A 27,284-nucleotide genomic window follows, 5' to 3' on the forward strand; every position below is an offset into this window, starting at 1 on the left:
CGCCTCATGGTTCTGTATTGTGTTTCGTATTCCTTGTGCTGCAGATACTTGCGGGCGTGGAGGAATGGGTTGCGCGTTATCGTCTCCTCTCGTCGTCGGGGGGCCGCAGACGACTAGACAACGGGCAATGTATCAGACGTGCTCTGGGCGGGCGTGACCCGCCTGGGTGGCTATATAACACCGTGGTGGTCGCTCGTCTTTCTACTCATCGGCTGAAAGAAGGGTAGACGCAACGCACAGCCACTCCCAGAAAGCTTTCGACATCGCAGTGAGAATGAAGAGCCAAGTGGCAGCCATTCTTCTTTTTGCGGTCCTCGCGGCCGCCGCTCTTCCGTCGCGCGCAGATTGGACTCGGATAAAGACGGTAGAAGACTACAACCACGCCGTGGGCGTCGCGCGCTTCGCCGTCGCCGCGCATAACAAGGAAGCGGGAGAGAAGCTCGAGTTCGTGCGCTGGATCAGGGGATACGTCGACGGGGAGTACTATCAGCTGTTCATCCAGGTGAGGGATGGCGCCGCCTACCGCAGAGTCGAGACCCTTGTCTTGGAGAGAGCCCCCAGAAAGCATTTGGAGCTCGTCTACTTCAACATCGCCTATTGAACTCGTCGGTGATGCTCGGAAGGGGATCCTCCTTGTGGCGTAAGCCTGAACCAGGGCTTCGCCCCAAGTGTTTCCGCCTCCCTCGCGTCGCTCCTCCCTTTTCTGTAACACCCGAATAAAATACTGGTGTGGCTTTCCACTAAGCTGAGCGAGAAACGTTTGCCGATGCCGTAAGAACATACATAAACGTTTGCTTTCGCACCCTCTCTTCCTCTCTCCGTCGGGCTCTGACTCTTCTTCTCTGTCTCTCGATTTGTCTACCTCCCGAGGCCCCTCTCTGTCTCTCTGCTACTTTTCCTCGCTCTCTCGCTCTCTCGCTCTCTCTCTCTCATTCTCTCTCTCTCTCTCTCTCTCTCTCTCTCTCATTCTATTGGTTCAGCTGTCGAACCGCCTCTGTATTTCACACTCTCTCGGTCCCTTTCTTTGCTCTCAAGCTCTCTCTCTTCCCGTCCGTCTCCCGCTCTCTTTCCTTATCCCTCTCTCTCACTCTTTCTCTTCCTCTCTCTTTCCGTTCGTCTCGCTCTCTCTCTCTCCTCGTCGCTTTCTCTCTCACTCTTTCTCTTCCTCTCTCTTTCTGTCCGTCTTGCTCTCCAAACCTCTCTATCTCTCTCTCTCTTTCTGTACGTCTTGCTCTCGAACCCGCTCTCGCTCTTTCTTTCTCCTCCACTCTCTTTCTGTCCGTCTTGCCCTCGAACCACCCTCTCTCTTGCTCTTTATCTTCCTCCCTCTTTATGTCCGTCATGCTCTCCAAACCTCTCTCTCTCTCTCTCTCTCTCTCTCTCTCTTGCTGTACGTCTTCATCTCGTACCCGCTCTCTCTCTTTCTTTCTCTTCCTCTCTCTTTCGGTCCGTCTTGCTCTCGAACCTCCCTCTCTCTTTCTCTTTATCTTAGTCTCTCTTTCTGTCCGCCTTGCTCTCCAACCCTCACTCTCTCTCTCTCTCTCTCTCTTGCTGTACGTCTTCATCTCGTACCCGCTCTCTCTCTTTCTTTCTCTTTCTCTCTCTTTCGGTCCGTCTTGCTCTCGAACCTCCCTCTCTCTTTCTCTTTATCTTAGTCACTCTTTCTGTCCGCCTTGCTCTCCAACCCTCTCTCTCTCTCTCTCTCTCTCTCTCTTCCGCTCTCTCTCTTTCTGTACGTCGTGCTCTGGAACCCGCTCTCGGTCGCTTTCTTTCTCTTCCTCTCTCTTTCTATCCGTCTTGCTCTCGAACCTCCCTCTCTCTTTCTCTTCATCTTCTTTTCTCTTTCTGTCCGTCTTGCCCTCCAAACCTCTCTCTCTCTTTCTGTACGTCTTTCTCTCAAACCCGCTCTCTCTCGCTTTCTTTCTGTTTTTCTCTCTTTCTGTCCGTCTTGCTCTCGAACCTCCCTCTCTCTTTCTCTTCATCTTGCTCTCTCTTTCTCTCCGTCGTGCTCTCCAAAACCTCTCTCTCTCTTTCTGTACGTCCTTCTCTCGAACCCGCTCTCTCTCGCTTTCTTTCTCTTCCTATCTCTTTCTGTCCGTCTTGCTATCGAACCTCCCTCTCTCTTTCCCTTTTACTTCCTTTCTCTTTCTGTCCGTCTTGCTCTCGAATCTCTTTCGTATCTCTCTCTTTTACTTCCTTTCTCTTTCTGTCCGTCTTGCTCTCGAACCTCCGTCTCTCGCTCTCTCTTTTTTACTTCCTCTCTCTTTCTGTCCGTCTTGCTCTCGAACCTCCTTCCCTCTTTCTCTTACTCTTCCTCTCAAATGCTGTCCGTCTTGCTTTCGAGGCTCCCTCTCTCTCTGTCTCTCTCTCTCTCTCTCTCACTCACTCTCTCTCTGTCACTCTCTCTCTCTCTCTCTCTCTCTCTCTCTCTCTCTCTCTGTCTCTCTCACTCTCTCTCACATCCTCTTTTTTTCTGACCGTCTTGCTCTCAAGCCTCCCTCTCTCTCTCACTCCCCCTCTCTCTTATTCTTTTTCTCTATGTCCGGCTTGCTCTCGAAAACTCTCTCTTTCTCTCTCTCTCTCTCTCTCTCTCTCTCTCTCTCTCTCTCTCTCTCTCTCTCTCCGTCTGTCGCTATCTCTATCTCTCTCTGTCTTTTTCTTATTCCCTCTGTTTTTGTCTCTCTCGCTCTTAAGCGCATTCGAACCCTCTCTCCCTCTCTCCTTGTCCCTCTGTCTTTCCCGCTTTCTCACACATACGATAATTCCGTCTTTCTCCCCTTTTTCAATTTTCTCCTCACAGACTTACTGCCGGTGGCGGCGGCCACAGCGGCCAGTGGTTGTCGCTGCAGAGAGAACGACACCGCAGAGGCACCGAGAGATAGAGAGAAGCAAAATAAAAGGTTGCGTAAGAGAGCGAGAGAAATAGAGAGACAGAGCATGAGAGAGGCCGACAGAACGAGAAACAGCGAAAACAAGACGATGGAGGAGAGAGCCAGAGAAATAGAGAGACTGAGTACGAGAGAGGCCGACAGAAAGTGAAACAGCGGAAACAAGAGGCTGGGAGAGAAGGAGAGAGAAAGACAGAGCGTGAGCGTGGGTGAGGGAGAGATATCGAGGGTGAGAAAGAAAGAGCGCGCGAGAGAGAAAACGAGAGAGAGGCAGCAAAAGACAGAGGGAGAGAGGGACGCAGATAAATTGATCGCATTAGGGAGAGTAATAGAGAAAGCGAGAGAAACGGTGGGCGACAGACACAGTGTAACAGGAAGTAAAAAGACGCATGAAGCGCGTAAGAGAGACCGACAGTGGGCGAGAGAGAACGGAGAGAGAGAGAGAGATTGAGAGCATACGCCCGAGTGACAGAAAAGCAGACGCGGAGACTAAGAGAGGGAGGGGTATAGCGAAGGATGGCGAATGAGTCGTAGAATAACCAGAGCCAGAGAGACTGAGAGTGACTGAGCGCGAGGGACACGGAGACAGACACAGACCCACCGACTCCTAGAGAGCGATAAAAGATGAGTTCGGGACTGCATCAAAGGGACGGTCATTGCGGAAAAAACACTCAGAAAGATTGAGAGAGATAGAGCGTAATAAAGAGAGAGGGAAGAGAACGGGACGGGACGGAGCAAGAACGGGAAACATGAGATGAACACAGAACAAAACACAGGAAGAGAAACGGGAACGACAGACCGAGAGATAGAGAGAGAAGGAAAACGCAGGCTAGAAGGAGCTAAGGAGATAATGATTGTGGGAGACTGAGAGAGAGAGAGAGAGAAACTGAGAGCGAAAACGCAGGCTAGAAGAAGCATAGGAGAGAATGATTGCGGGAGCGAGAGAGAGTGGTTGTGGGACAGAGAGAGAGAGTGATTGGGGGACAGAGAGAGAGAGAGTGATTGGGGCGAGAGAGATAGAGAGAGAGTGATTGGGGGACAGAGAGAGAGAGAGTGATTGGGGCGAGAGAGATAGAGAGAGAGTGATTGGGGGACAGAGAGAGAGAGAGTGATTGGGGCGAGAGAGAGAGAGAGAGAGTGATTGGGGGAGAGAGAGAGAGAGTGATTGGGGCGAGAGAGATAGAGAGAGAGTGATTGGGGGACAGAGAGAGAGAGAGTGATTGGGGCGAGAGAGATAGAGAGAGAGTGATTGGGGGACAGAGAGAGAGAGAGTGATTGGGGCGAGAGAGATAGAGAGAGAGTGATTGGGGGACAGAGAGAGAGAGAGTGATTGGGGCGAGAGAGATAGAGAGAGAGTGATTGGGGAGAGACAGAGAGAGAGAGGGGGAGACAGAGCGAGAGAGAGAGCGCGCGAAACAGCGAGGGATAAGGAGAGACCGGAGAGGGACCGTGGGAGCGACAAATATAGAGAAAAAGAAGGCGAGAGGGCGAGTAAGGTACCGCATTGGAAAGAGCAAAAGCTACATCTAACTCGATGCTGGGTGATCCCGCCAGATGACGCAAGCATGACGCGACACTATGGGTCCCATGCGAGAGCACGGTTTTGATTTTTAATCAAAAAATTCGAGCGGAGCGTTTTATTCTAGTTTTTATACTGTGGCATGATATAGTAACCAAGATTTCATCCACCTTAACTCTGTGAGCGGGTAAAAAAGTCACCCCAGGTAATGACGGTTGTGCTTTGTTTCCGGTCGTTTCCGGCGGCATCATCGTCCTTTGTCTCCTGACGTAGTTGAGCCACCGTCCCAGAAGTAGCAGAAGGTGCAGAGATCGTAGACGCCCAGTTAACGAAGATGGCACATGCGGTGGGAGAGAAATCAAACAAGAAATCCTGTCTCCCGTTTGGGCATCTGTGGTTCGCCCGCTTGACGTGACCTCCGTTTGGACGTGCATGTACGGCGATGAGTCATCTGTCGTTTTCTAGTACGTCGCGACCGGTACTGGATATTCGAGCTGTGCCGACGTTAGCCAGTATCTTGACCTACCCTACTGCCCCGCTCTAGGGCTGCGGGACAACCGGTTAAATTCTCCTCTCCTATGTGAGTCCAAAGGACGACTTCCTGCTCACCCACAAGGGGCCAAGTAGCAAATATTTGTCGTCTTCCCCATGAATTTTAGACTCCTTACTAACTTCTTAACTCCATTCCTCCGAAGATAGGACATCTTATACAATGGATTCGCGGCTCGATCTCGCCGCTTTCACTCCCAGACCTTTCGTCTGGGTGACTTCAAATGACATAATTTGGTATGCACAGGTGGTAGCCACACCGCCGTCAAGGGTTCTGTTGGTAGGGACACACTGCTTTCACGGGTTAGAGCTAGAAAGCCGATAAATGTGAGATCCGGTTTTATTGAGTTGTGCGGCGATCGTGAATCAGCATCGAGACCACATCTTGGCTCGAATGAAGTGAGGTAGCGGCATCGACTGGTTCTATCCTTTTGTGCTATGTTGACTTAAGCGCTGTTCGAACCAGGGTCCGCCGAGTCGATTGTCGCCCGATTCAACGCTGTCACCATTTCTCAAATCTGATCATAATTACGAGTCCGACTGATTTACATAAGAATAGTTTCTGGAACAGTGAAAAGAATTATACGACTCTCCTCGCCTCGAGACACGGAGGAATGAGGGACTCGTTGTCTCGGAATATATGAACCCTGAGAAGCGTGGCGCCACGTATCGAAGAATCGAGATAGCGCACTTACGCTCAGAAGTATGGTCGCCGATCAGAGTTAAGATCTCTGATCGGAACGCAGGCGAAACGCAGCAGGACAAAATGGTGCCCAGGAGTTCGATACCAAAAGCGATACATCCAATAATTATGGACTTACTAGACAGAAGGCGTGGACCCTCGATTGCAATTGTGGCCCTAAGAGACGAGAGGCTTGGGAATCGGGTGCCCAAAGACTCTAGAAACGTCAGACAGAATAGTTCAACGTAGATGATAGGTACCGCCGAGAGAGGGAAGACCGGAAAGTAGATATATACGGGTTCGAATGTTTATAATGTACGCCAAGGGAAAGTAAGGAAGAGCTGACAAGCCTCCGCCGGATCGGGAAATAGGCAGACACTATAACAGATCCGAAGCGGACAAACAGTAATCGAGGGCATACGTGACGGGAGACGCAAATTTGGAAGATCTTATGGACAGGACGGGAGCAGGCAAAACGAAATAAACCGACAGACACGGCTCGACGTCGACATCCGAATCGGAGACAGGTGACTCGACACTCAAATCGGAAACATAAACAACCGAGGGATGGAACAGAAACCAGAGGCGATGCCAAAGGGCACTTTCTGATGTTCCACGGAGGTGTGAAGAAGAAAAAGGAACAAACTGTGTCAGACCAGGTCAGAGTCGACGGGGCAGAGAACGTGTTGGTCGAGAGGGAGCCAAGAGCTTGGGAATCGAGGACAAGATTAGAGACGGTTCGGTGCTGTATTTTGAAAAATGTTTTGGGAACAAAACACTAGATCGCCGCTCGGAGGGTACGGATTAGCCTGTAGAATCCGCTCGGGGATCACTAAAATCGAGATGGACGAGCCGGGGACAAAAACGGATCGGAATGAATCCGTCGCAGGATATAAGAGGATGAACGTTAAAGAGATGGGTCGAAGACGAGTGGGAACCTGAGGAATCATGGATGCCGGAGGGAGAGAACGTGTATCGTTACTACTACGAAGGACGGGAACATGAAAAGTGAATTTCGAAAGGGAAATATGTAGGTGTTTTTAACGCAACCCGACGGAGGTAAATGTGCCTCATTTATTACGTGTGAATGGACGCTCCGAACAGTCGCGAAAACCTCCTAAGTTATGCTAATTTAGAATCGCGAATCAGAGGCTTTCGCGTCAACACGCCCACCTGAGCACCTGAGCACGTTCGGAGCCTTGGAATGAAGATTAAAATGTAATCCCCGGCGAGCCATGCGGCTTTGAATTTACCGTCGAAGTGGACAGCCATGTGGATCCTCGAACACGGGGTTTGTGGGGATAGAGATTTATTATAGAGGAATTATGGAAAGGGTATGTCCCCGTCCAGAACACTTCCACCTCCAGGGGTATTGTAAAGAGAGAATATTTTGGTGGACGCGGGTGTTAGCCGCACCCTACCGAGGGGTCTCATTTGTACGGGTGCCCTGATCACATAGGTTTAGAGCCAAAAAGCGGTGAGATGTGAGCTCCAGTTTTCCACGAGTTGTGGGGCGCATAATGAATCATGAGCAAGAGCGTATCTCCGCTCTAATAAAGCAAGGCAACGGGGGAGGAGTGCGGGAGTAGTATTTTGTGCGACTCCATTCGCTCTCGAGACAGGGGAGGAGTGCGGGAGGAGTAGTATTTTGGGCGAGTCCATTGGCCCTCGAGACAGGGGAGGAGTGAAATTTTATATGGTGAAATCTCGGGTGACGGATTATGCTGAAGGATCAGTCCAACCTTCACTTAAGAATCATAGACTTATAGACCTTAGAATTATAGGCTTTGAGCAAACAAGCGAAGAATGAAATTTTATATGGTGAATTCGAAACTGATGGGTCAGGTCGTTAAGGCTTGAGCGGTCAGGTCCCTTTTTCCAATGCTGCCCTGCAGGCTTACGTGGGGTATTCGAGATAAGACAGCACACGTTATATCTAAAATCACGGACTAAATTAAATTATAGGACTCGTTCAAGGTTTGGAATATGGCGTAGTTTCCGTTATTTCTCACAATACCGTCTGATTAGTGAGACCTAACCGCGGACATCCACGTCTTTATCCCACGGTGAAAAGCCTCCGAGGAAACAGAGGCGGGAGACAGTTGGGTCAGAAGATCCACGGTGGACTTTCCCCCCACCCGCCGTCCGAAGATAGATTTGGTCCACGACGGTCGCGGCATGGTTCTGCATCCGGCACCCGACCGTGGGTTTCGACCCTCATCGCCTCATGGTTCTGTATTGTGTTTCGTATTCCTTGTGCTGCAGATACTTGCGGGCGTGGAGGAATGGGTTGCGCGTTATCGTCTCCTCTCGTCGTCGGGGGGCCGCAGACGACTAGACAACGGGCAATGTATCAGACGTGCTCTGGGCGGGCGTGACCCGCCTGGGTGGCTATATAACACCGTGGTGGTCGCTCGTCTTTCTACTCATCGGCTGAAAGAAGGGTAGACGCAACGCACAGCCACTCCCAGAAAGCTTTCGACATCGCAGTGAGAATGAAGAGCCAAGTGGCAGCCATTCTTCTTTTTGCGGTCCTCGCGGCCGCCGCTCTTCCGTCGCGCGCAGATTGGACTCGGATAAAGACGGTAGAAGACTACAACCACGCCGTGGGCGTCGCGCGCTTCGCCGTCGCCGCGCATAACAAGGAAGCGGGAGAGAAGCTCGAGTTCGTGCGCTGGATCAGGGGATACGTCGACGGGGAGTACTATCAGCTGTTCATCCAGGTGAGGGATGGCGCCGCCTACCGCAGAGTCGAGACCCTTGTCTTGGAGAGAGCCCCCAGAAAGCATTTGGAGCTCGTCTACTTCAACATCGCCTATTGAACTCGTCGGTGATGCTCGGAAGGGGATCCTCCTTGTGGCGTAAGCCTGAACCAGGGCTTCGCCCCAAGTGTTTCCGCCTCCCTCGCGTCGCTCCTCCCTTTTCTGTAACACCCGAATAAAATACTGGTGTGGCTTTCCACTAAGCTGAGCGAGAAACGTTTGCCGATGCCGTAAGAACATACATAAACGTTTGCTTTCGCACCCTCTCTTCCTCTCTCCGTCGGGCTCTGACTCTTCTTCTCTGTCTCTCGATTTGTCTACCTCCCGAGGCCCCTCTCTGTCTCTCTGCTACTTTTCCTCGCTCTCTCGCTCTCTCGCTCTCTCTCTCTCTCTCTCTCTCTCTCTCTCTCTCTCTCTCTCTCTCTCTCATTCTATTGGTTCAGCTGTCGAACCGCCTCTGTATTTCACACTCTCTCGGTCCCTTTCTTTGCTCTCAAGCTCTCTCTCTTCCCGTCCGTCTCCCGCTCTCTTTCCTTATCCCTCTCTCTCTCACTCTTTCTCTTCCTCTCTCTTTCCGTTCGTCTCGCTCTCTCTCTCTCCTCGTCGCTTTCTCTCTCACTCTTTCTCTTCCTCTCTCTTTCTGTCCGTCTTGCTCTCCAAACCTCTCTATCTCTCTCTCTCTTTCTGTACGTCTTGCTCTCGAACCCGCTCTCGCTCTTTCTTTCTCCTCCACTCTCTTTCTGTCCGTCTTGCCCTCGAACCACCCTCTCTCTTGCTCTTTATCTTCCTCCCTCTTTATGTCCGTCATGCTCTCCAAACCTCTCTCTCTCTCTCTCTCTCTCTCTCTCTCTCTTGCTGTACGTCTTCATCTCGTACCCGCTCTCTCTCTTTCTTTCTCTTCCTCTCTCTTTCGGTCCGTCTTGCTCTCGAACCTCCCTCTCTCTTTCTCTTTATCTTAGTCTCTCTTTCTGTCCGCCTTGCTCTCCAACCCTCACTCTCTCTCTCTCTCTCTCTTGCTGTACGTCTTCATCTCGTACCCGCTCTCTCTCTTTCTTTCTCTTTCTCTCTCTTTCGGTCCGTCTTGCTCTCGAACCTCCCTCTCTCTTTCTCTTTATCTTAGTCACTCTTTCTGTCCGCCTTGCTCTCCAACCCTCTCTCTCTCTCTCTCTCTCTCTCTCTTCCGCTCTCTCTCTTTCTGTACGTCGTGCTCTGGAACCCGCTCTCGGTCGCTTTCTTTCTCTTCCTCTCTCTTTCTATCCGTCTTGCTCTCGAACCTCCCTCTCTCTTTCTCTTCATCTTCTTTTCTCTTTCTGTCCGTCTTGCCCTCCAAACCTCTCTCTCTCTTTCTGTACGTCTTTCTCTCAAACCCGCTCTCTCTCGCTTTCTTTCTGTTTTTCTCTCTTTCTGTCCGTCTTGCTCTCGAACCTCCCTCTCTCTTTCTCTTCATCTTGCTCTCTCTTTCTCTCCGTCGTGCTCTCCAAAACCTCTCTCTCTCTTTCTGTACGTCCTTCTCTCGAACCCGCTCTCTCTCGCTTTCTTTCTCTTCCTATCTCTTTCTGTCCGTCTTGCTATCGAACCTCCCTCTCTCTTTCCCTTTTACTTCCTTTCTCTTTCTGTCCGTCTTGCTCTCGAATCTCTTTCGTATCTCTCTCTTTTACTTCCTTTCTCTTTCTGTCCGTCTTGCTCTCGAACCTCCGTCTCTCGCTCTCTCTTTTTTACTTCCTCTCTCTTTCTGTCCGTCTTGCTCTCGAACCTCCTTCCCTCTTTCTCTTACTCTTCCTCTCAAATGCTGTCCGTCTTGCTTTCGAGGCTCCCTCTCTCTCTGTCTCTCTCTCTCTCTCTCTCTCTCTCTCTCTCTCTCTCTCTCTCTCTCTCTCTCTCTCTCTCTCTCTGTCTCTCTCACTCTCTCTCACATCCTCTTTTTTTCTGACCGTCTTGCTCTCAAGCCTCCCTCTCTCTCTCACTCCCCCTCTCTCTTATTCTTTTTCTCTCTGTCCGGCTTGCTCTCGAACTCTCTCTCTCTCTCTCTCTCTCTCTCTCTCTCTCTCTCTCTTCACTCTCTCTCTCTCTCCGTCTGTCGCTATCTCTATCTCTCTCTGTCTTTTTCTTATTCCCTCTGTTTTTGTCTCTCTCGCTCTTAAGCGCATTCGAACCCTCTCTCCCTCTCTCCTTGTCCCTCTGTCTTTCCCGCTTTCTCACACATACGATAATTCCGTCTTTCTCCCCTTTTTCAATTTTCTCCTCACAGACTTACTGCCGGTGGCGGCGGCCACAGCGGCCAGTGGTTGTCGCTGCAGAGAGAACGACACCGCAGAGGCACCGAGAGATAGAGAGAAGCAAAATAAAAGGTTGCGTAAGAGAGCGAGAGAAATAGAGAGACAGAGCATGAGAGAGGCCGACAGAACGAGAAACAGCGAAAACAAGACGATGGAGGAGAGAGCCAGAGAAATAGAGAGACTGAGTACGAGAGAGGCCGACAGAAAGTGAAACAGCGGAAACAAGAGGCTGGGAGAGAAGGAGAGAGAAAGACAGAGCGTGAGCGTGGGTGAGGGAGAGATATCGAGGGTGAGAAAGAAAGAGCGCGCGAGAGAAAACGAGAGAGAGGCAGCAAAGACAGAGGGAGAGGACGCAGATAAATTGATCGCATTAGGAGAGTAATAGAGAAAGGAGAGAAACGGTGGGCGACAGACACAGTGTAACAGGAAGTAAAAAGACGCATGAAGCGCGTAAGAGAGACCGACAGTGGGCGAGAGAGAACGGAGAGAGAGAGAGAGATTGAGAGCATACGCCCGAGTGACAGAAAAGCAGACGCGGAGACTAAGAGAGGGAGGGGTATAGCGAAGGATGGCGAATGAGTCGTAGAATAACCAGAGCCAGAGAGACTGAGAGTGACTGAGCGCGAGGGACACGGAGACAGACACAGACCCACCGACTCCTAGAGAGCGATAAAAGATGAGTTCGGGACTGCATCAAAGGGACGGTCATTGCGGAAAAAACACTCAGAAAGATTGAGAGAGATAGAGCGTAATAAAGAGAGAGGGAAGAGAACGGGACGGGACGGAGCAAGAACGGGAAACATGAGATGAACACAGAACAAAACACAGGAAGAGAAACGGGAACGACAGACCGAGAGATAGAGAGAGAAGGAAAACGCAGGCTAGAAGGAGCTAAGGAGATAATGATTGTGGGAGACTGAGAGAGAGAGAGAGAGAAACTGAGAGCGAAAACGCAGGCTAGAAGAAGCATAGGAGAGAATGATTGCGGGAGCGAGAGAGAGTGGTTGTGGGACAGAGAGAGAGAGTGATTGGGGGACAGAGAGAGAGAGAGTGATTGGGGCGAGAGAGATAGAGAGAGAGTGATTGGGGGACAGAGAGAGAGAGAGTGATTGGGGCGAGAGAGATAGAGAGAGAGTGATTGGGGGACAGAGAGAGAGAGAGTGATTGGGGCGAGAGAGATAGAGAGAGAGTGATTGGGGGACAGAGAGAGAGAGAGTGATTGGGGCGAGAGAGATAGAGAGAGAGTGATTGGGGGACAGAGAGAGAGAGAGTGATTGGGGCGAGAGAGATAGAGAGAGAGTGATTGGGGGACAGAGAGAGAGAGAGGGATGGGGGCGAGAGAGAGAGAGAGAGAGTGATTGGGGGACAGAGAGAGAGAGAGTGATTGGGGCGAGAGAGATAGAGAGAGAGTGATTGGGGGACAGAGAGAGAGAGAGTGATTGGGGCGAGAGAGATAGAGAGAGAGTGATTGGGGGACAGAGAGAGAGAGAGTGATATTTCAATAAGCAATAATTTACATTCAATATATCCATCGAGTTTGATCATCATTGTCACCATTGGTATTTGATAAGGATGGTCATTGTCATTTTTTCCAATGTGACATCACTGACATGGTCATAAATTTTGTTCCTTATTTTCAAATAATCATTGTGGTCATGTTCGTTATGTGTCTTCCTCAGCTCTTGTTGTTATCGTCGTCACTAGGGATGGTGATCAGTATCCTCATTTGTGGCATAGTATTCTTGTCACTGCCATTGTATTTGGATGTTTTCATTGTCATGGTCAGTGATAAGATGATCATCAATATTTATGATGCACCATCATGACCATCATTGCATTTGATAATCATCGTCAATGACCGTCGTTGATGGTGTTCTGTATAGATGCCATCGGCATCTTTGTTGTTAGGTTTTGTAGGATACGTTTACAATATTAAATCAGTTCAAGCAGAAAAATGAAGCAAATTTTGGGTTTTATGGCCATCAAGTGAGCCTTGGAAAACAATTTACTATGAAGCAGAAACTAAAATTAATCTCTATAGATCTCTAAAAGTAATCAAACTTTGGCACCTTTAGAGGAACTTGTTCCACCATTGACATTCTCGCTGGGAGAGTGTTCTGAAGCTGTTCATGTGTTCAGCTTCTAGAAGTATCCACACAATCAAGGGACTCTTTGATCTCCACTTCCAATTATCCAACACTAGTTGAATACCTTGTTGAACTTCTCACCGTCAAGACCGTCTTTTTGGTTGCAAGAGAAAGCGATAAGAAAAGGGGGGATAGATCTTGCTGGCATGGGCACCTAAATGGATCCCACTCCCCTCTTTATACTTTAATTAAAACATTTTTCAAAAAGTAACTTAAATAAAGTTAGGGTTTGCCACTTTTACCAAATTTTGGTAAAACCAGACCAAACCGATAACGTAAGCTGGGGAATCACAGGTTTACCAAAAGTTTGGAACAAGGTTTGGTGTCATGATCAAACCAAACTGAAAACCAGATTGAAACTCAAGAGGGAAAACATATTCATGAAATTCGAATCACCAATGACTTGATCCCAGGATGCCCACACTAATCACGAGGAATTTAAACAAACTGTGCTACAGATTTCATCATTTAAGAAATGCTAAAAAAAGATTAGATCTCATGAAGACAAAATTCTTACAAAAAACATGAATTTGCAAGTAACACATACAAAAAATACAAAAAATATGCAAATAACATAAAGAAAAAATACACAACTACAAAAATAATATATATAAAATATGCAAATAACATAAATACACAAATAATATAAATATGCAAATTAATTGAATAAGTAAACACTCAAATATATAACTACACAGAAAATGTAAACACCTAAATATGTAATAGTGTACATACATATGCATTTAAACATATAAATATGTAAATCTATGACTATGTAAATATATAAGTATGTAATTACATAAATTCAAATTTAAATATAGAAAATATGCATTTACATATTTGCCTTTGATTCTATAGTGAGTCCATGACAAAAATAGAATCTTTGCCGTGAAGTTTTTTATTTGACTCTTTTAATTACTATTTTTACCTTAATTTTGAATTTGATTTTTAAATTTCCAATATGATTCTTTTCATATGAATTTTACTGAACTTATAGGTTTTACCGTACCGAAACCGATCTCTGACCAAACTGAGACTGTATTTAAGTTTAGCGATAATACCGAGACTGAAATCATCATTCCCTAAATAAAGCATATGCATCAATGCCCTTTTAGTCTTATGTGTCTGGCCCTCTGGGCCCATGTACCAATTTAGTTAATAACTTAAATGTCCCAATAACAATTATTAGTCAATCTTATTAATAAACTATAGTAACATATAAATTAATTAACTGAGTATTAATCTAACCCATTCGATAGGTTACATTTCTTCCTCGCTGGTTGCCAAGCTACAGCTCATGCTTTAGAAGATAAAAAAGTATCAAATGAACCTCCCATTGGTCTTGAAGATACAAAGAAACTTTAATGTCATCTGGTACCCTATATGTATAATCCTTTCTCCTTGTGAGACCCCTGAATGACTGGGGTATGGTAAATCATCAAACACAAATATATCATGATTGCTATTTTATGATTCATCTTGATTCACTAGGTCGTTACAAAACATCACATAGAAATAATAATGAATAAATATTTATTTAAATCAACTTCAACAAAACATGGTAGTGTGATTGGCTTGATGGCTACATAATATCCATCAACAAATTGAAGGGATTAAAGTTAAATTATAAGATTATATTATCACCTTGTGCAAACAAAATTTCACTATAAATAGTTTCCTAGGTGAGTCTCTTCAAGTCGTTCATGCGAGGCCTTTAGATGTATGCATATGATATTTAGAACATTCGATCTCATCATGCTTCTTTGCTTGAAATCCTTGAGGATCTCCTTATTATATAATCTCTCTAGATGGTGAGATTTTGAAAGGAAAAAATAAGATATAGGAGGATTGGTGTCCATACCAAGCTTTCATGGGAACCTAAAATTGGTGACCCTCACTTGTTTATAATCTCCAGGAATTTTTCATAAAAGTGTGTATCTTTGAGCATATTCACCAGCGAAAAATCATGTTTGTAACCCCTGGGCTTATGTAGCATTCTAATTAATAACTATAACGCCCAATACCCTTTAAGCCAACGGGAAGATAACAAAATAAAAAGATTTATCAAAACAAAATGAGGTGAGAGGAGTATGAAGATGCGAATTCAAGTAAGAATGTAGAGATGGTATGTAGTATCAAGGAAGGTCATCTTATACGATGGATTTGCGGCTCAATTTTGCGCTGGCCTCACTCCCCAAACTTTTTGTACGGGTGTTTTCAAATGACATAATTTTGTACACACATGTGGTTGCCACACCACCCGTCGAAGGGTTCTGTTGGTAGGGACACTCTGCTTGCATAGGGTTGGAGCTAGAAAGCCGATAAATGTGAGATCCGGTTTTCATGACTTGTGTGGTGCATCATAAATCACCATCGAGACCACATCTTGGCTCGAATGAAGTAACATAACGACATCAGCTGGTTCTATCCTTTTGTGTTATGTTGACTAAAGCGTGTTTGAATGATAGTTGAGATCAGTATTCAGTCAGGTCGATTGTCAGACGATTCAATGCTGTCACTATTTCTCGAAATCTCATCATAATAACGAGTCCGACTGATTTACATAAGAATAGTTTCTGGAACAGTGAAAAATACTTATACGACTCTCCACGCCCTCAAGACACGGGAGGAATGAGAGACCCGTGTTATCTCAGAAGTATATGAACCCTGATAAGTGTTTGCGAGATACAGCAGTACGAAATCGTACAGGACTTTGATATCAAAAGTGGAAAGCATCACAATGATATATCCAATAGATATGGACTGACTAGGCAGAAGACGTCAACCCTACATTGTGATTTTGGGCCCTGTGAAATAGGAGGCTTGGGAATCGGATACCCAAAGACTCTAGAAACATTAGACAGAATAGTTCAACGTAGATGATAGGTACCGCCAGAGAGGAAGACCAGAAAGTAGATATATCCAGTTTTGGATGTGTATAATGTACGCCAATGAAAATTAAGGAAGAACTGACAAGCCGCCACTGATCGGGAAATAGGCAGACATAATAACAGATCCGAAGTGGACAAACATGAATCGAGGGCATCCATGACGGGAGACACAAATTTGGAAGATATTATTAATAGGACCGGAGAAGGCAAAATGAAATAAACCAAGACACACGGCTCGACGTCGACATCCGTATCGGAGAGATAGGACTCAACACTCGAATCAAAAACATAAACAACTGGGGGATGGAACAGAAACCAGAGTCGATGCCAAAGGACAATCTCTGATGTTCGATGTGTTCGAACTCAAGGCTTTGCGCAAGAGAGAAGCAAAGAAGAAGAGAAGAGGAGAAGAGGAGAGAAGGGGAGAGGAGAGAACACGAGAGGAGAAACGGCTATGCCGTGAATCTTTCTTTAATCCACACCGTTCTCCACATTAAGTTGGGTGATTTATACTGATATAACTATCCGTTGTATAGTTAGTTACTTAGTTTTAATCATAGCCGTTATAACAGCATAACGGCTATATTAAAACGAATAGTGACCGTTGGATCTGTTTTCCTATTCTAAATTTAATCCTATCTAGGTTTAATCCTGACCGTTCTATGTGGACCTATATTTGATCCTAGCCGCTGATTCCATAACGGATATAGGGTACGTGTTTTATTATTACTACTCTAATCTTTAAGTTATATCCTATTCATCCATACCTGAGTCTTCGATGCCACGCGCCCGCTTGACTGACGCTGAAGGAGTTTTTAACTCCGTTATCACGATGGAGGCGTGAGGAAGAAAAAGGACAAACTGTGGCAGACCAGATCAGAGTCGATGGGGAGAGAGGAGCCAAGAGCTTGGGAAACGAGGACAAGATAAGAGACGGTCCGATGCTGTAGTTTAAATTTTTTTGGGAACAAGACACTAGATCAAGGCTCAAGAGTACGGATCGGGCTGTATAATCCACTCGGGGAAGACCAAAATCGAGATCAACGACAAAAACGGATCAGAATGAATCCAAAGCAGGATATAAGAGGATAAACGTTAAATAGATTGGTTCGAAGACGAGCGGGACCTGAGAATCACTGCCGAGGAGAGAACATGTATCGGTCCCACTACAGAGAGAGGGAACATGAAAATGAATTTCAAAAAGAAATACGAGGGTTTTTACTGCAACCCGAGGGAGGTGAATGTGCCTTGTTTATTACGAGTGAATGGCCGCTCCGAGCAGTCGCGAAAACCTCCTTAATGATGGTAATTTAGAACAGTGAATCAAAGGGTTTCACATCAACAAGCCCAACTGAGCACTGTGAACGTTGGGAGCCTTGGAGTGAAAAATAAAGTGTAATCCCCAGCGAGCCATACGCCTTTGAATTTACTGTCGAACTGGATCCTGGAACACGGGGTTACCGGGGGATAGAGATTTATTTTAGAGGAACTATCGAAAGGGTATGTCCCTCTACAGACCACTTCCTGGGTTATTTTAAAGCAAAAATATTTTGGTAGACACACGTGTTAGCCCCACCCTAACTTTCCCTTCTTGAGGGTATTTTCATAAAGTCTCTCAAACTATAAAACTAATAAAAAAACCTAAAATAAGGGGAAAACCGAACAGACTACATTTTTTACTCTTTTTTCTTCGTTTTTTCTCTCACTATGGGCATCCCACTTCTTATAGGGGAACCCTAAACCCTAAACCTAGGTTTAGAGCCAAAGAGCAGTGACATGTGAGATCCAGTTTTCCATGAGTGGGGCGCATAATGAATTCGGAGCAAGAGTGTATCTCGGCTCTAATAGAGCGAGGCAACGGGGAGGAGTGAGGGAGTATTATTTTGTGTGACTCCATATGCTCTCGAGACGGGGGGAGGAGTGCGGGAGTATTATTTTGTGTGACTCCATATGCTCTCGAGACGGGGGGAAGAGTGCGGGAGGCATATTAGTTTGTGTGAATTTTGCAAGGCATCTCAGATGATGGATTCTGCTGAAGGATTAGTTCAAACAAAGCGACACTTAAGAATCATAGACTTATTGACGTAAGAATTATAGGCTTTGAGCAAACAAGCGAAGAATGAAATTTTATATGGTGAATTCGAAACTGATGGGTCAGGTCGTTAAGGCTTGAGCGGTCAAGTCCCTTTTTCCAATGCTGCCCTGCAGGCTTACGTAGGGTATTCGAGATAAGACAGCACACGTTATATCTAAAATCACGGACTAAATTAAATTATAGGACTCGTTCAAGGTTTGGAATATGGCGTAGTTTCCGTTATTTCTCACAATACCGTCTGATTAGTGAGACCGTCTTGCTGACATCCACTCTCTCTCTCTCTCTCTCACTCTCTCTCTCTCTGTCTCTCTCACTCTCTCTCACATCCTCTTTTTTTCTGACCGTCTTGCTCTCAAGCCTCCCTCTCTCTCTCACTCCCCCTCTCTCTTATTCTTTTTCTCTATGTCCGGCTTGCTCTCGAAAACTCTCTCTTTCTCTCTCTCTCTCTCTCTCTCTCTCTCTCTCTTCACTCTCTCTCTCTCTCCGTCTGTCGCTATCTCTATCTCTCTCTGTCTTTTTCTTATTCCCTCTGTTTTTGTCTCTCTCGCTCTTAAGCGCATTCGAACCCTCTCTCCCTCTCTCCTTGTCCCTCTGTCTTTCCCGCTTTCTCACACATACGATAATTCCGTCTTTCTCCCCTTTTTCAATTTTCTCCTCACAGACTTACTGCCGGTGGCGGCGGCCACAGCGGCCAGTGGTTGTCGCTGCAGAGAGAACGACACCGCAGAGGCACCGAGAGATAGAGAGAAGCAAAATAAAAGGTTGCGTAAGAGAGCGAGAGAAATAGAGAGACAGAGCATGAGAGAGGCCGACAGAACGAGAAACAGCGAAAACAAGACGATGGAGGAGAGAGCCAGAGAAATAGAGAGACTGAGTACGAGAGAGGCCGACAGAAAGTGAAACAGCGGAAACAAGAGGCTGGGAGAGAAGGAGAGAGAAAGACAGAGCGTGAGCGTGGGTGAGGGAGAGATATCGAGGGTGAGAAAGAAAGAGCGCGAGAGAAAACGAGAGAGAGGCAGCAAAAGACAGAGGGAGAGAGGGACGCAGATAAATTGATCGCATTAGGGAGAGTAATAGAGAAAGCGAGAGAAACGGTGGGCGACAGACACAGTGTAACAGGAAGTAAAAAGACGCATGAAGCGCGTAAGAGAGACCGACAGTGGTCGAGAGAACGGAGAGAGAGAGAGAGAGATTGAGAGCATACGCCCGAGTGACAGAAAAGCAGACGCGGAGACTAAGAGAGGGAGGGGTATAGCGAAGGATGGCGAATGAGTCGTAGAATAACCAGAGCCAGAGAGACTGAGAGTGACTGAGCGCGAGGGACACGGAGACAGACACAGACCCACCGACTCCTAGAGAGCGATAAAAGATGAGTTCGGGACTGCATCAAAGGGACGGTCATTGCGGAAAAAACACTCAGAAAGATTGAGAGAGATAGAGCGTAATAAAGAGAGAGGGAAGAGAACGGGACGGGACGGAGCAAGAACGGGAAACATGAGATGAACACAGAACAAAACACAGGAAGAGAAACGGGAACGACAGACCGAGAGATAGAGAGAGAAGGAAAACGCAGGCTAGAAGGAGCTAAGGAGATAATGATTGTGGGAGACTGAGAGAGAGCGAGAGAGAAACTGAGAGCCACAACGCAGGCTAGAAGAAGCATAGGAGAGAATGATTGAGGGAGCGAGAGAGAGTGGTTGTGGGACAGAGAGAGAGAGTGATTGGGGGACAGAGAGAGAGAGTGATTGGGGGGCGGGAGAGAGAGAGAGAGTGAGTGGGGAGAGAGAGAGAGAGAGTGATTAAAGAGAGAGAGAGAGAGAGAGGGGTGGGGGGACAGAGAGAGAGAGGGGGGTTGGGGCGAGAGAGATAGAGAGAGAGTGATTGGGGGACAGAGAGAGAGAGAGTGATTGGGGCGAGAGAGATAGAGAGAGAGTGATTGGGGGACAGAGAGAGAGAGAGTGATTGGGGCGAGAGAGATAGAGAGAGAGTGATTGGGGGACAGAGAGAGAGAGGGAGGGGGGCGAGAGAGAGAGAGAGAGAGTGATGGGGGGGGGACAGAGAGAGAGAGTGATTGGGGCGAGAGAGATAGAGAGAGAGTGATTGGGGGACAGAGAGAGGGAGAGGAAGACAGAGCGAGAGAGAGAGCGCGCGAAACAGCGAGGGATAAGGAGAGACCGGAGAGGGACCGTGGGAGCGACAAATATAGAGAAAAAGAAGGCGAGAGGGCGAGTAAGGTACCGCATTGGAAAGAGCAAAAGCTACATCTAACTCGATGCTGGGTGATCCCGCCAGATGACGCAAGCATGACGCGACACTATGGGTCCCATGCGAGAGCACGGTTTTGATTTTTAATCAAAAAATTCGAGCGGAGCGTTTTATTCTAGTTTTTATACTGTGGCATGATATAGTAACCAAGATTTCATCCACCTTAACTCTGTGAGCGGGTAAAAAAGTCACCCCAGGTAATGACGGTTGTGCTTTGTTTCCGGTCGTTTCCGGCATCATCGCCTTTGTCTCCTGACGTAGTTGAGCCACCGTCCCAGAAGTAGCAGAAGGTGCAGAGATCGAGACGCCCAGTTAACGAAGATGGCACATGCGGTGGGAGAGAAATCAAACAAGAAATCCTGTCTCCGCTTGGGCATCTGTGGTTCGCTCCGCTTGGACGTGACCTCCGCTTGGACGCGTGCATGTACGGCGATGAGTCATCTGTCGCTTTCTAGCACGTCGCGACCGGTACTGGATATTCGAGCTGTGCCGACGTTAGCCAGTATCTTGACCCACCCTACTGCCCCGCTCTAGGGCTGCGGACAACCGGTTAAATTCTCCTCCTATGTGAGTCCAAAGGACGACTTCCTGCTCACCCACAAGGGGCCAAGTAGCAAATATTTGTCGCCTTCCCATGAATTTTAGACTCCTTACTAACTTCTTAACTCCATTCCCTCCGAAGATAGGACATCTTATACAATGGATTCGCGGCTCGATCTCGCGCGCTTTCACTCCCAGACCTTTCGCCTGGGTGACTTCAAATGACATAATTTGGTATGCACAGGTGGTAGCCACACCGCCCGTCAAGGGTTCTGTTGGTAGGGACACACTGCTTTCACGGGTTAGAGCCAGAAAGCCGATAAATGTGAGATCCGGTTTATTGAGTTGTGCGGCATCGTGAATCAGCATCGACCACATCTTGGCTCGAATGAAGTGAGGTAGCGGCATCGACTGGTTCTATCCTTTTGTGCTATGTTGACTTAAGCGCTGTTCGAACCAGGTCCGCCGAGTCGATTGTCGCCCGATTCAACGCTGTCACCATTTCTAAATCTGATCATAATTACGAGTCCGACTGATTTACATAAGAATAGTTTCTGGAACAGTGAAAAAGAATTATACGACTCTCTCGCCCTCGAGACACGGAGGAATGAGGGACTCGCGTTGTCTCGGGAATATATGAACCCCGAGAAGCGTGGCGCCACGATCGAAGAATCGAGATAGCGACTTACGCCAGAAGCATGGTCGCCGATCAGAGTTAAGATCTCTGATCGGGAACGCAGGCGAAACGCAGCAGGACAAAATGGTGCCCAGGAGTTCGATACCAAAAAGCGATACATCCAATAATTATGGACTTACTAGACAGAAGGCGTGGACCCTCGATTGCAATTGGGCCCTAAGAGACGAGAGGCTTGGGAATCGGGTGCCCAAAGACTCTAGAAACGTCAGACAGAATAGTTCAACGAGATGATAGGTACCGCCGGAGAGGGGAAGACCGGAAAGTAGATATATACGGGTTCGAATGTTTATAATGTACGCCAAGGGAAAGTAAGGAAGAGCTGACAAGCCTCCGCCGGATCGGGAAATAGGCAGACACTATAACAGATCCGGAAGCGGACAAACAGTAATCGAGGGCATACGTGACGGGAGACGCAAATTTGGAAGATCTTATGGACAGGACGGGAGCAGGCAAAACGAAATAAACCGACAGACACGGCTCGACGTCGACATCCGAATCGGAGACAGGTGACTCGACACTCAAATCGGAAACATAAACAACCGAGGGATGGAACAGAAACCAGAGGCGATGCCAAAGGGCACTTTCTGATGTTCCACGGAGGTGTGAAGAAGAAAAAGGAACAAACTGTGTCAGACCAGGTCAGAGTCGACGGGGCAGAGAACGTGTTGGTCGAGAGGGAGCCAAGAGCTTGGGAATCGAGGACAAGATTAGAGACGGTTCGGTGCTGTATTTTGAAAAATGTTTTGGGAACAAAACACTAGATCGGCCGCTCGGAGGGTACGGATTAGCCTGTAGAATCCGCTCGGGGATCACTAAAATCGAGATGGACGAGCCGGGGACAAAAACGGATCGGAATGAATCCGTCGCAGGATATAAGAGGATGAACGTTAAAGAGATGGGTCGAAGACGAGTGGGAACCTGAGGAATCATGGATGCCGGAGGGAGAGAACGTGTATCGCTCCTACTATGAAGGGAGGAACATGAAAAGTGAATTTGAAAGGGAAATATGTAGGTGTTTTTAACGCAACCCGACGGAGGTAAATGTGCCTCATTTATTACGTGTGAATGGACGCTCCGAACAGTCGCGAAAACCTCCTAAGTTATGCTAATTTAGAATCGCGAATCAGAGGCTTTCGCGTCAACACGCCCACCTGAGCACCTGAGCACGTTCGGAGCCTTGGAATGAAGATTAAAATGTAATCCCCGGCGAGCCATGCGGCTTTGAATTTACCGTCGAAGTGGACAGCCATGTGGATCCTCGAACACGGGGTTTGTGGGGATAGAGATTTATTATAGAGGAATTATGGAAAGGGTATGTCCCCGTCCAGAACACTTCCACCTCCAGGGGTATTGTAAAGAGAGAATATTTTGGTGGACGCGGGTGTTAGCCGCACCCTACCGAGGGGTCTCATTTGTACGGGTGCCCTGATCACATAGGTTTAGAGCCAAAAAGCGGTGAGATGTGAGCTCCAGTTTTCCACGAGTTGTGGGGCGCATAATGAATCATGAGCAAGAGCGTATCTCCGCTCTAATAAAGCAAGGCAACGGGGGAGGAGTGCGGGAGTAGTATTTTGTGCGACTCCATTCGCTCTCGAGACAGGGGAGGAGTGCGGGAGGAGTAGTATTTTGGGCGAGTCCATTGGCCCTCGAGACAGGGGAGGAGTGAAATTTTATATGGTGAAATCTCGGGTGACGGATTATGCTGAAGGATCAGTCCAACCTTCACTTAAGAATCATAGACTTATAGACCTTAGAATTATAGGCTTTGAGCAAACAAGCGAAGAATGAAATTTTATATGGTGAATTCGAAACTGATGGGTCAGGTCGTTAAGGCTTGAGCGGTCAGGTCCCTTTTTCCAATGCTGCCCTGCAGGCTTACGTGGGGTATTCGAGATAAGACAGCACACGTTATATCTAAAATCACGGACTAAATTAAATTATAGGACTCGTTCAAGGTTTGGAATATGGCGTAGTTTCCGTTATTTCTCACAATACCGTCTGATTAGTGAGACCTAACCGCGGACATCCACGTCTTTATCCCACGGTGAAAAGCCTCCGAGGAAACAGAGGCGGGAGACAGTTGGGTCAGAAGATCCACGGTGGACTTTCCCCCCACCCGCCGTCCGAAGATAGATTTGGTCCACGACGGTCGCGGCATGGTTCTGCATCCGGCACCCGACCGTGGGTTTCGACCCTCATCGCCTCATGGTTCTGTATTGTGTTTCGTATTCCTTGTGCTGCAGATACTTGCGGGCGTGGAGGAATGGGTTGCGCGTTATCGTCTCCTCTCGTCGTCGGGGGGCCGCAGACGACTAGACAACGGGCAATGTATCAGACGTGCTCTGGGCGGGCGTGACCCGCCTGGGTGGCTATATAACACCGTGGTGGTCGCTCGTCTTTCTACCATCGGCTCAAAGAAGGGTAGACGCAACGCACAGCCACTCCCAGAAAGCTTTCGACATCGCAGTGAGAATGAAGAGCCAAGTGGCAGCCATTCTTCTTTTTGCGGTCCTCGCGGCCGCCGCTCTTCCGTCGCGCGCAGATTGGACTCGGATAAAGACGGTAGAAGACTACAACCACGCCGTGGGCGTCGCGCGCTTCGCCGTCGCCGCGCATAACAAGGAAGCGGGAGAGAAGCTCGAGTTCGTGCGCTGGATCAGGGGATACGTCGACGGGGAGTACTATCAGCTGTTCATCCAGGTGAGGGATGGCGCCGCCTACCGCAGAGTCGAGACCCTTGTCTTGAGAGAGCCCCAGAAAGCATTTGGAGCTCGTCTACTTCAACATCGCCTATTGAACTCGTCGGTGATGCTCGGAAGGATCCTCCTTGTGGCGTAAGCCTGAACCAGGGCTTCGCCCCAAGTGTTTCCGCCTCCCTCGCGTCGCTCCTCCCTTTTCTGTAACACCCGAATAAAATACTGGTGTGGCTTTCCACTAAGCTGAGCGAGAAACGTTTGCCGATGCCGTAAGAACATACATAAACGTTTGCTTTCGCACCCTCTCTTCCTCTCTCCGTCGGGCTCTGACTCTTCTTCTCTGTCTCTCGATTTGTCTACCTCCGGGGGCCCCTCTCTGTCTCTCTGCTACTTTTCCTCGCCTCTCGCTCTCTCTCTCTCTCTCTCTCTCTCTCTCTCTCTCTCTCTCTCTCTCTCTCTCTCTCTCATTCTATTGGTTCAGCTGTCGAACCGCCTCTGTATTTCACACTCTCTCGGTCCCTTTCTTTGCTCTCAAGCTCTCTCTCTTCCCGTCCGTCTCCGCCTCTTTCCTTATCCCTCTCTCTCTCACTCTTTCTCTTCCTCTCTCTTTCCGTCTGTCTCGCTCTCTCTCTCCTCGTCGCTTTCTCTCACTCTTTCTCTTCCTCTCTCTTTCTGTCCGTCTTGCTCTCCAAACCTCTCTATCTCTCTCTCTCTTTCTGTACGTCTTGCTCTCGAACCCGCTCTCGCTCTTTCTTTCTCCTCCTCTCTCTTTCTGTCCGTCTTGCCCTCGAACCACCCTCTCTCTTGCTCTTTATCTTCCTCCCTCTTTATGTCCGTCATGCTCTCCAAACCTCTCTCTCTCTCTCTCTCTCTCTCTCTCTCTCTCTTGCTGTACGTCTTCATCTCGTACCCGCTCTCTCTCTTTCTTTCTCTTCCTCTCTCTTTCGGTCCGTCTTGCTCTCGAACCTCCCTCTCTCTTTCTCTTTATCTTAGTCTCTCTTTCTGTCCGCCTTGCTCTCCAACCCTCACTCTCTCTCTCTCTCTCTCTCTCTCTTGCTGTACGTCTTCATCTCGTACCCGCTCTCTCTCTTTCTTTCTCTTCCTCTCTCTTTCGGTCCGTCTTGCTCTCGAACCTCCCTCTCTCTTTCTCTTTATCTTAGTCACTCTTTCTGTCCGCCTTGCTCTCCAACCCTCTCTCTCTCTCTCTCTCTCTCTCTCTCTCTTCCGCTCTCTCTCTTTCTGTACGTCGTGCTCTGGAACCCGCTCTCGGTCGCTTTCTTTCTCTTCCTCTCTCTTTCTATCCGTCTTGCTCTCGAACCTCCCTCTCTCTTTCTCTTCATCTTCTTTTCTCTTTCTGTCCGTCTTGCCCTCCAAACCTCTCTCTCTCTTTCTGTACGTCTTTCTCTCAAACCCGCTCTCTCTCGCTTTCTTTCTGTTTTTCTCTCTTTCTGTCCGTCTTGCTCTCGAACCTCCCTCTCTCTTTCTCTTCATCTTGCTCTCTCTTTCTCTCCGTCGTTGTCTCCAAACCCTCTCTCTTTCTTTCTGTACGTTCTTTTCTCGAACCCGCTCTCTCTCGCTTTCTTTCTCTTCCTATCTCTTTCTGTCCGTCTTGCTATCGAACCTCCCTCTCTCTTTCCCTTTTACTTCCTTTCTCTTTCTGTCCGTCTTGCTCTCGAATCTCTTTCGTATCTCTCTCTTTTTCTTCCTTTCTCTTTCTGTCCGTCTTCCTCTCCTTCTTCCGCCTCTCTCTCTCTCTTTTTTACTTCCTCTCTCTTTCTGTCCGTCTTGCTCTCGAACCTCCTTCCCTCTTTCTCTTACTCTTCCTCTCAAATGCTGTCCGTCTTGCTTTCGAGGCTCCCTCTCTCTCTGTCTCTCTCTCTCTCTCTCTCACTCACTCTCTCTCTGTCACTCTCTCTCTCTCTCTCTCTCTCTCTCTCTCTCTCTCTCTCTCTCTCTCTCTCTCTCTCACCTCCTCTTTTTTTTTTTCCCTCTTTCTCTCTCCCCTCCCTCTCTCTCTCTCCCCCCCTCTCTCTCTCTCTCTCTCTCTCTCTCCCGCTCGCTCTCGCACTCTCTCTCTCTCTCTCTCTCTCTCTCTCTCTCTCTCTCTCTCTTCACTCTCTCTCTCTCTCCGTCTGTCGCTATCTCTATCTCTCTCTGTCTTTTTCTTATTCCCTCTGTTTTTGTCTCTCTCGCTCTTAAGCGCATTCGAACCCTCTCTCCCTCTCTCCTTGTCCCTCTGTCTTTCCCGCTTTCTCACACATACGATAATTCCGTCTTTCTCCCCTTTTTCAATTTTCTCCTCACAGACTTACTGCCGGTGGCGGCGGCCACAGCGGCCAGTGGTTGTCGCTGCAGAGAGAACGACACCGCAGAGGCACCGAGAGATAGAGAGAAGCAAAATAAAAGGTTGCGTAAGAGAGCGAGAGAAATAGAGAGACAGAGCATGAGAGAGGCCGACAGAACGAGAAACAGCGAAAACAAGACGATGGAGGAGAGAGCCAGAGAAATAGAGAGACTGAGTACGAGAGAGGCCGACAGAAAGTGAAACAGCGGAAACAAGAGGCTGGGAGAGAAGGAGAGAGAAAGACAGAGCGTGAGCGTGGGTGAGGGAGAGATATCGAGGGTGAGAAAGAAAGAGCGCGCGAGAGAGAAAACGAGAGAGAGGCAGCAAAAGACAGAGGGAGAGAGGGACGCAGATAAATTGATCGCATTAGGGAGAGTAATAGAGAAAGCGAGAGAAACGGTGGGCGACAGACACAGTGTAACAGGAAGTAAAAAGACGCATGAAGCGCGTAAGAGAGACCGACAGTGGGCGAGAGAGAACGGAGAGAGAGAGAGAGATTGAGAGCATACGCCCGAGTGACAGAAAAGCAGACGCGGAGACTAAGAGAGGGAGGGGTATAGCGAAGGATGGCGAATGAGTCGTAGAATAACCAGAGCCAGAGAGACTGAGAGTGACTGAGCGCGAGGGACACGGAGACAGACACAGACCCACCGACTCCTAGAGAGCGATAAAAGATGAGTTCGGGACTGCATCAAAGGGACGGTCATTGCGGAAAAAACACTCAGAAAGATTGAGAGAGATAGAGCGTAATAAAGAGAGAGGGAAGAGAACGGGACGGGACGGAGCAAGAACGGGAAACATGAGATGAACACAGAACAAAACACAGGAAGAGAAACGGGAACGACAGACCGAGAGATAGAGAGAGAAGGAAAACGCAGGCTAGAAGGAGCTAAGGAGATAATGATTGTGGGAGACTGAGAGAGAGAGAGAGAG

General features: G+C 48.1%; 2 protein-coding genes across 2 annotated transcripts; both read left to right on the plus strand.

Annotated features, from left to right (window-relative positions):
* The first annotated feature begins 274 nt into the window (after positions 1-274).
* LOC144701800 (cysteine proteinase inhibitor 1-like) lies at positions 275-601 on the plus strand. Its single transcript, XM_078573603.1, has one exon. It carries the CDS (start codon positions 275-277, stop codon positions 599-601), a length of 327 nt encoding a protein of 108 aa, XP_078429729.1.
* A 7,532-nt stretch (positions 602-8,133) lies between these two features.
* LOC144701879 (cysteine proteinase inhibitor 1-like) lies at positions 8,134-8,460 on the plus strand. The gene has a single exon (XM_078573707.1). It carries the CDS (start codon positions 8,134-8,136, stop codon positions 8,458-8,460), a length of 327 nt encoding a protein of 108 aa, XP_078429833.1.
* Positions 8,461-27,284: the final 18,824 nt, after the last annotated feature.

Source organism: Wolffia australiana, chromosome 1, assembly GCF_029677425.1.
Source record: "Wolffia australiana isolate 7733 chromosome 1, ASM2967742v1".
NCBI classification, from domain to species: domain Eukaryota; kingdom Viridiplantae; phylum Streptophyta; class Magnoliopsida; order Alismatales; family Araceae; genus Wolffia; species Wolffia australiana.

Coding starts and splice junctions, on each gene's coding strand:
- LOC144701800 (XM_078573603.1), top strand. CDS start 275: ATGAAGAGCCAAGTGGCAGCCATTCTTCTTTTTGCGGTCCTCGCGGCC.
- LOC144701879 (XM_078573707.1), top strand. CDS start 8,134: ATGAAGAGCCAAGTGGCAGCCATTCTTCTTTTTGCGGTCCTCGCGGCC.